The 9,413-nt window shown below is 42.3% G+C and overlaps 1 protein-coding gene across 3 annotated transcripts in view; it reads right to left on the reverse strand.

Moving 5' to 3' along the window:
- Positions 1-781: 781 nt before the first annotated feature.
- Positions 782-9,413, reverse strand: part of LOC121720557 (phosphatidylinositol 4-phosphate 5-kinase type-1 alpha-like) — a 22,836-nt gene continuing 14,204 nt past the window's right edge. For all 3 annotated transcript variants that reach the window (XM_042106804.1, XM_042106805.1, XM_042106806.1), the window contains 9 exons: positions 7,113-7,333; positions 6,608-6,691; positions 2,553-2,601; positions 2,327-2,411; positions 1,663-1,839; positions 1,328-1,460; positions 1,167-1,229; positions 977-1,064; positions 782-846 (listed from right to left, as the gene is read on the reverse strand). In XM_042106804.1, the coding sequence (XP_041962738.1) occupies positions 844-846; positions 977-1,064; positions 1,167-1,229; positions 1,328-1,460; positions 1,663-1,839; positions 2,327-2,411; positions 2,553-2,601; positions 6,608-6,691; positions 7,113-7,333 (903 nt within the window). In that variant the 3' untranslated portion in view covers positions 782-843. The remainder of the gene's footprint in view (positions 847-976; positions 1,065-1,166; positions 1,230-1,327; positions 1,461-1,662; positions 1,840-2,326; positions 2,412-2,552; positions 2,602-6,607; positions 6,692-7,112; positions 7,334-9,413) is intronic.

A 9,413-nucleotide genomic window follows, 5' to 3' on the forward strand; every position in this document is an offset into this window, starting at 1 on the left:
TGCTAAGAGATGGTCTAGCACAGTCTTAACCATAAAGCTCTTTGAGTCAGGGATTGGGTGAGAAATTAGCATGAGACCAAACAAAATTTCACAAAACACTGAAAACAAAAAGAAAAGAACGAAGAGAGACATCATGATCAGATACAAAGTATTATACGATCAAAGGGCAAGCCTGTGGTCGTATAATACTGGTGTTAGGTTTACATGAACACGGCTACTCCTTGGTCTTCCCATCCTCTAGTAGCTGGGAAGGAGTAACGAGGTGGCTCGTTGGTGGGGAGTTCAATTAAACCGGAGAGCAGGGCATTCCGATTCCAGTTAAAAGCAGCTTCCGGCTGCCCCCAAACAGTCATAACTGCTGGGCCTCCCAGCACGCCTGAACCAGTGCACAGCGGTACAGCCAAGCACTCCTCGTCAGTCCTGTGCCAGTTCAATAGGTTTTAAAGTGGGCGTCTCAGTCCAGTGATGCAAGTTGGGAGTTGGAGCTTTAGCAGCATATCCTCTGAGGGATGAGGAGAGCCTATGGACTCCCACACAAACACACTCTCTTGTGCGCAAATATAACACATATATATATTTTCCCCATCCATATCTTTTCTCCATCTCACTCTGTTCTTTCCTTCTTTGCTGTTTTTAAACCAGGCGGCTGCATCCCTTGTAGCGTGCAGCCTGGAGTCTTTCAGAACTCCCACGCACGCACGCACACACACATAGATATACAAAGATGTGGGGCAGGATCCTCCAGCTGATGCGAGCCTTGTTCTCCTGCTTTGCTTTTTTCCCCTCTTCTCTTCTTCTCCTCCTCCTTCCTTGCATCAGGTGTTCTAGAGACTCACACCATCTTTACTGCAGAAAACAAACGACAGATGTGTATGAGAAAGGGAAGATCCACATCGTAATAAACAATAGCTTTGCACACTTCAAACATCTTTTTAGGATCTGATTAAAATGTATGTTTAGTGTAGGCTGGACTTACAAAACAAATATTGGTCTCGGGGATTATGTCTTTGAGTGAAATCGCATCTTCATTGCCTACTTCTTCATCTAAACCTTCAGCACCATCACTGTAAAAGTAGAAGATGACATTACTTTCAAGTCCTACAGTTATGTAGACACTGGTGTGTGTGTGTGTGTGTGTTAGTATGTGTAGAGGTCTCCAAACTCACCTGTGGTAGATAGTGTGCTCTTGCTCTGTGCTCGCAGACTTGTGCACTTCGACCCCTACTGACCTACAAATAAACATGTACCACACTCAAAATTGGCTGTCAATCAAACAAGAGTTGTCCATGGTAATATTAAAATAAACAATGGATGCTGCAGGTATTACCTGAGTGGGGGGGAGCTGGAGGTGAGGCCAGTGCTGCCAAGCGATGAGTTGGATAGATTCGTCTCCACAAACTCACCCGAGTCACCCACCTGAAGTGTCTTAGGGAGAATGTCAGGTCTGCCCAATTGCATGCCTGGAATTTTTTTTTTAAGAAAAATGAGGTCATATAAATGGTAGATTTCCCCCCATCCCTGTATCCTCAGAAGTCCATAGGGCTTAAAGCAAGGAACATTTCTGTACCAGTTATCAGAAACTTTCAACAGTCATATAAAATGGGAAATGTTCAAATGCACAGCCCTGACTTCACAGGTCTCTCCCCGCCCCCCACTACACACCGCCGTCTCCGTCCATGTCTGCCTGGCTTAAGTGAGGCCTGTACACCAGTCTGGCGTCCACCACAGAGTGTCCCCCCGCCGCGCTGGACGTGGACGCAGGGGCGCCGGTCCCCATGGGCAACCTCCGCACCACGCTCGGACATCCCCCTCGACTCTTCTTGGAGGGGGAGGGCCTTACTGTGCGGAGGAACAGGCAGAGCAAGGGATCATGGGAGGCATGAGGCAAGAGACCACAGAACATCTCAAAGTATAGTAGATGTCGATTTTTTCTTTCATATAGTTTACTAGATTAATTCAGTTAAGGGCTGCTCACACCAACAAATTCTAACGATAACTGAAAGTGATCCCAACAATATCGTTGAAGTTGTTGTTGTCGTTTATGTGTGGACGTTTTCAGTCATATTAGCTAGAGCGATACTTTTTTGCTGTTATAGTTTTTGGAGTGAAAAACCCTTAATTCTCCAGACACATTCCTCATGATTCCACAAGATACATAGATTGATACTTTATTCATTCTACGGGAAATATGTTTTTTTTTTTTTTCTTTAGATAGATGTTGTTGATAACACATCACTGGTGGTATTTTACAGCTTCCCTCCAATCAATCTGACTGTACACACATAAGTGCACCTCAAATAAACTGGAAGCTTAGGGTGACACTTACATGGGAGCTTCCTGAAGACCGTGTTGCACATGAATCTCTGAAAGCGCTCAGCGTAAAAGCCAGGCCTGTGGACGGAGACAGTGTCCTGCAGGAGAGACGGACGGAGAAGAACAGACACGGACACAGAGGTATTAGCCTTCGTAGCACATTCCTAATGCAGCGCAATGTGTCAAGGCCTGCAATCACAAAAGCCAAAAATGGGGGATCATGCAGCTGGACTACATACCCCATCATGCACCAGAGCTTTCCAGGAATGCTCAATCTTCTTGATGAATCTGTGGAGCGAAAGACAGACACATGGCTTATCAAACGTGACCTTCTAGGCCTGTGCTCTCTTAAAAACATGACTAAAAAATAAAAAAAAAAGTCAAGCTGAGGCGGTTTAGACAATGAAAAATTAATCTTTTGTTTACTCAAAAGGAACCCCAGTGCCACCACACAACCCCCTAAGCTCATCAGTAGCTGACCCAGTGTTTCCTCTACGCTGATTTTAGAATGGCAGTCCGCCACGGCATAATGCCGCCATGGAATCAGAACTAGGGCAGACGCACAATGTAGTCGCAGTTGCTTTTAAATAATCCTGGTGACATATCCTTCCCGCTAGCTGCTGCTCCATTTAACAATAATAACAGTAAAACTAGTCAGAGGTTATTATGGCTCATCTAGTTCAACGTCACATATTGCATATTGTGTTTATGTAGCCCAGTGGTCCCCAAACGTTTTCTTCCGAGGGCCAGCTCACTATGCCTGGCTCTGAGAGAGGGCCCAAAAGTATTTAATTCAAAATGTGTGAACTCTAAACTCTGTGTCTGCATACACAGCTCAAGTTGTGAACAAGCAATATCCTACAAATATTTCAAAGTTCTCAAACTATGAGTGCTGGCAAAAACATCTGAAATCACCTAATGAGAACTTTGTGAACTCTATGAACATTTGAACGAGTGGATAAAAATAGAAATAATTATCCCAGAAAGTCCCAGAAATATGACTTGAATAGAAGTTAGTTAGTTATTAACAATTAATTAATAAACGTTTAGAATACTTTGAGCACTGATGCAGTCAGCATAGGCCTCTTACATTGTTTGCAGGTAGGCCTACATTTCATTCCGTTTTCAATGGCAAACGTGAAACAGCGCCAAAACAACCACCAGTGGACAAAAAGAGTATTTCAAGTGTATTGTTTAAGCGATGGTTCGGAGTTAATTTCACCCTAGGGTCCTTTGCACCATGCCCCCGAGCCAAACACCCTCCCAGAACCTTTTTTCCCTTGGTCGAACCCTGGTCGAGTAGCGCTGTCAGAAACTAATGACGTTCTGCAGTCGTAATGGAACCAACTTTTATTTCGTAAATTACCCCACTAATAATGCCCTGAATGGTACGAAACTTCTACAGTAGTACAACTATGACCTTTAGTCCAATAATGAGGCATTAGAAAGTTTGTAATTGCACCAGGAGTTTTAAGGAGTTTATTTAAATAACACTTGCCTCTGCATCTGCTACTATACTGCTGCGTCAACGTTTCTTCCGTGATTTGGGAAAGTATAGTAGATGTCGATTTTTTCTTTCATATAGTTTACTAGATTAATTCAGTTAAGGGCTGTTCACACCAACAAATTCTAATGATAACTGAAAGTGATCCCAACAATATCGTTGAAGTTGTTGTTGTTGTAGTTTGTGTGTGGACGTTTTCAGTCATATTAGCTAGAGCGATACTTTTTTGCTGTTATAGTTCGAGGTCGAGTAGCGCCGTCAGAAACTAATGACGTTCTGCAGTCGTAATGGAACCAACTTTTATTTCATAAATTACCCAACTAATAATGCCCTGAATGGTACGAAACTTCCACAGAAAAGCCGTAAAAGTCCTGGCAGGAATGCGATTACATCAACGTTTTTTGGTATATCCAGTTTTTAATATTTTTTTTCCGAAGTGTTTACAACTTAGTGTTAACTAATAATTGTTGCAAACTGGACTACGAACAAAATATTAGTGCACAGTGTTGCCAGATGCCAGCAAGGTTTTCCAGCCCAAAATCTCGTCAAAAACCGCGAGAATGCACAAAAAACCGCCCAAATTTGCTTTTGCTTGTTTCTCATTTAAACACATTAAAATCATTAACAAGCTTTAAAATGACCCATTTTTCGACTTAGCCTATCCAATTTCAGAAACAATATTCAATCAAATGAACGCAAAAGTAGGCTACACGGACGTCAGACTATTATTCTATAAGCTTATGTTACGGAAAATAATGCAATAGGCTAAACATAGACTATTAATCTGTCTGTTTAGTGTCAATAGACGCTTGGAACAAAAGCATTCAGTAGGCTAGCCTAACATAAAAACATTGAGTGGATATATGAAGAGTGTCGACTCTTTGCAGATGCAGTGCGTTCATAACTGGTGGGCCAACTGTAGGCTACACAAAAAATATTTTCATAGGCCTACCCCAAATGTAGGCTAAAGGCTTGAGTTAAACTTGAGTCTGACACCTGTGATTTAGAACAATTAATTAATAGCCTACCTAGGCGCTATATATTCCCTGAGACAGGCAGTTAGGCCTAGAGTTTTCATGAAAATCGCGCTGAATAGGCTATTTAGGACAGTGTCAGTGCGCTCTTTGCAGAAGCAGTGCGTCCATGCATGGCAACTACACGCAAAAAATATTTTCATACGCCAGATATAGGCTAAAGGCAAACTTGAGTTTGACACCTGTAATTTAGAACAATTAGTAGGCCTACCTGACAGGCAGTTAATCCTAGTTTTCATGAAAGTCGCGTTGAACGAACAGGGGTGTCCGTTCTGCTTCTGCAAAGAGCGCACTTTCATGCATGGGCCATCTCTACACAAAAAACATAGGCCTATGGCCCTAGGCCCTTCGTGAAAATCGCTTTGAGCAATTGTTATTAGGCCTAAAAATAATTAAAAAGTTCTAGTAGGCCTAGGCTTTGTCAAACTTCCTCAACAACTGTCGGGCTGGACGGAACGTGGGCCGTAGTCCTATGTCAAGCCATTCGCGCAAGACCTGCGCACCTCCATCAACCCTGAAAGAAGGGGTAAGTCCATCCTGTCTCGTAGGTAATCTTTCAGCAGTGTGCACATTCATGAAGAGATTGACTGTAATGACAAAATGCTCTTTGCCCACTTTGGCATATTGACATTGTCAGTCAGCTAGCTAAGTTTGAAAACCCCGCGAGCTGTGTGTTTGAATGGCGGTCTGCGCCAGAGTAGGGGAGAACCGGACTGAAACACTTTTTAATTAAACGTAATTTACAAAGACATCGTAAAACACTGAAAGCTAATATTTTGTCACAAGCAAACTACATCGGTCCTCTGTCAAATACAGTTGCATTTTCAGCTCTGAACAAAACCATTCAGGATTTATTTAAGGAGAAATCGAACATGCGTTTTGTTTCATTCGTCCCTCCAGACCGGGATAAATGAAACGACATGGGGGACGAAAGAAACATACAGCTTAAACTTCCCACAACTTCAATATTTGACAACATCATGAATGGTACTTGAAATATGTGTTAATTTGGATAAATTACTGCTGGGCTTTACTGTCTGCTGTGAATATCTAACAACTAATTGCGGTCATTGTGAAGCGCATATCTCGCGGTTATGGAAATACCATGCACTATGCCATTTATATGGCTAGAATGCATGTTTCGATACATAAGGTGACGTGAGCTGAGAGTGTCTGTTGTGAGTTTAGGGGGGCACGTCAGCCAGAGGGTGTGTGAGTGAGTGAGTGAGAGACTGCTGCCTGCTGACCAGAGACGGTCGCTGGAAGAAGGGTCTGAAGTGCCTTTGTTTCGGCTACAAAAACCCGCCGAACTGATCCGAAACCAGCCCAATTTTTATACACCCGCCCAAACCCATTTTTGCCCGCAAAATAGATTGCAAAACCGCCCAATTGGGCGGGAAACCGCCCAATCTGGCAACCCTGTTAGTGCATTCCTGGATCTACATCCTTATGCATGCTTCCTGCCAGGACTATTACGGGCTTTTCCCAAATCACGGAAGAAACGTCGACGCAGCAGTATAGAAGCAGATGCAGAGGCAAGTGTTATTTAAATAAACTCCTTAAAACTCCTGGTGCACTTACACAGTTAGTTTTCTAGTTTTTGTTAATTTATTTATTTATTTTTTGTTAATTTTTTTTTTTTTTTGGGGTATAAAAAAAATCTAGAGGAAACACTGGCCAGGAAACACTGACCACATACACAGATCACACACAAACAAATACACAGACCAGACCCCACAGATCAGCACACACACACCTATAGGACTGAAGAATGTCAATGATTCCGATGTAGATGAGTAGCCTCTCCCCTTTGGAAGTCCTTGCTGGAATGCCTCCCATGCTGCAGATTTCAAAAGACATTTTTGTTATGACTAAACACTTATACTAGATGAAAAAAACTGGGAGTGAAAATGAGAAACAGGCCACAAGACAGAGAAAGCAAATAGACAATCCAAACGAGTGTCCAAGCATAGCCCAGACACAGCAAACACTCTGTGCTGTCTCCGCCTGTCACTCAGGCAAAAAGAGCAAAGCAACTAGACAACAGAGAAAGCATGTGATCCTATAAAAAGACCCAGACAGAAAAGAAGGAAACATAGCAACAACAAAAGACAAAAGATCAAAGAGGAAAAAAAAAAAAAAAAAACAGATAAAGAGATTTGTTAGGAGACCAGATGAGACGATAGCAGAGACAGTTGAAGGACACACACACACACACACACACACACACACAAGAAAGCGCTTAGCAAGTCTGCTCTTACTGGTCCTCTGTGTCCAAGGCTCCCTTGCCGCGGGCTTCGCCCTGAATGGACTCCATGGCGGTGCAGTAGAGAGACTTCTGGGTCTGGGGGCGCTTCTGGTCGGGCGTGATCGGGCCCTCTCCGGCCGCGCTGTGGTCCCCGAGCCGCTCCCTCAGCGCCTGGTCCACATTGTGGACGCCCATCAGCAGGCTGTAGTCCATGATCTTAAAGCTCTGCAGCAGCTGCAGGAGAGGGACCAACAGTCCAGTCATTTTAGGAGAAAGGGTTGAACAAATTGCAACACAAGCAAACTTAACTGATTTTGTATCCTCAATATGTCCTGAGTAAGGGAAAAAAAGCCCCCAAGAATCCCAATAGGGGAAAGTTTAGAAAAAGACCTAAATATACCCTATTCATGCGCCTATACAGTATTTTTCTTTCACATATCACCATGAAAATTACTGAGTTGATTACGTACATCAAGACAAACAAAAAAAGTAGTTTTTTGAAATTGTTTGTTAACATGGGCAAACAGGGCATAATGTAATTATATATAGCTAATGTATAGTGACCCAAAACTAATTGCAACATTTGACAAACAAATTGTCCAAGGCATGGAGGAAGATAATACATGTCTTAACTGGTATTATAGATCATCTAGAGGGTATATGCTTATAGAAAATATATAGTTTATGGTGTTTAATTTGTTTTCCCTGGACAGTATAGGCCAAAATGTATCCACTTTACACTAGATTCGCCTTTACAGAATAGAGGGCAATGTATTGTCCATGGCATAGAGGAAGATGGGAAATGTCTTAAATGGTGTTATATCTCCTCCGGAGGGTATATGCTTTCAGAAAATATACAGTTTAGGGTGTTTAATTTGTTTCCCTTAATAGTGCAGGCCAAAATGTATCAGCTGTTCACTTGATTCGCCTACACAGAATAGAGGAGTATGTGTTATGCATGGTATGGAGGAAGATGGGACATAAGTATGTGTTATGCATGGTATGGAGGAAGATGGGACATAAGTTGATTGATGCTATATTTTATGTACAGTGCATATACTTTTAGAATATGTATAGTTTTGACTGTTCTATTCATGGTAAAGCCATGACCCATGCATAGGCATGCATTGTTAATTATTAATCTTAAACTATATTTATTAGTATAGCATTTTTGCCAGATGTCACAACAATAGTCACTTGGAGGCTAACTACAGTTATCCCATCTGCACCCTTCTGTCGAATTAGGACATGATCATGTCCATCTTCAACTTTGCCTTCACAATTTTCCTGCATTCACTAACATAAACATACTGTGCTGTCCGATTATTGTTTTAGACAAAAATTGTGCAAAGTAAAGGGGCATCATACAGGCCCCTCTGATTGGACAGACAATATATCAGTCAACCCCTGGGCAAGAGGTCAATTACTATAAGACTTGTAAGCAAAATGATGGACTGATACTTTAGTGTGATATACTGTATGTTTCAGTGACCTCTAAATCAGATTACGTAAACACCAAAACCACTTTCCTAGGCTGAATAATGCCTAACTATGTGTTTGTTCCACAATGTGTAATCTGTACACTTACATGCAAAAACCCACTTGGCTCTATTTAAAGATTCAACAATTCAACAACCATTTCCATTGATTCAAAGGGCCACAATGTAAAAATAGACACCAATTTTGCCACAAACCAGTCTGAAATAAGCCAAGACATCTATCCTCAGTGATAGATAGATAACACACTGAGGTTTCCGGTCCTATTTTATCCTCAATTTTAGTGAATCCATATCCTAGCCTACTTAAAATACTCAGGGTCGCAACCTACTTGCGTTTACCACTACCACGTTTACTGCTGATAAGGTAGCATTTTAAATTGAATTTTTTTTTACCCACTAACCTGACTCTGCCAGATGGATTGCTTCGCATTTGCTCGGCATATCCATCTGGGAACGTTCCGTTGGGAGAACTTTTGGGAAGGGGCGAAAATACTGGTTAGCTGATTGGATAAACCATCTGTCCATCACCACCTATGTTGGTGATAGACGGGCGAAATCAACCAATCAGATCAAAAAAGCGTATGACGTACTAACAGAGCTTCGAGTCGATTCTCGTTACGTCACACCTAAACCCGCCTCACAACCAATGTTGATTGGCCGTTAGTTTGGCGAAGGGCTCCACATTTTCTCCATCGCAAATAGCCAGACTATAAAATGAAATGGAGCTCGCGAGATCAGGATGGTCTCACAAGACTACACAAGCTCCGCGAGATCAGCATGGTCTCACAAGACTACACAAGCTCCGCGAGATCAGG

Source organism: Alosa sapidissima, chromosome 10, assembly GCF_018492685.1.
Source record: "Alosa sapidissima isolate fAloSap1 chromosome 10, fAloSap1.pri, whole genome shotgun sequence".
Lineage (NCBI taxonomy): Eukaryota > Metazoa > Chordata > Actinopteri > Clupeiformes > Clupeidae > Alosa > Alosa sapidissima.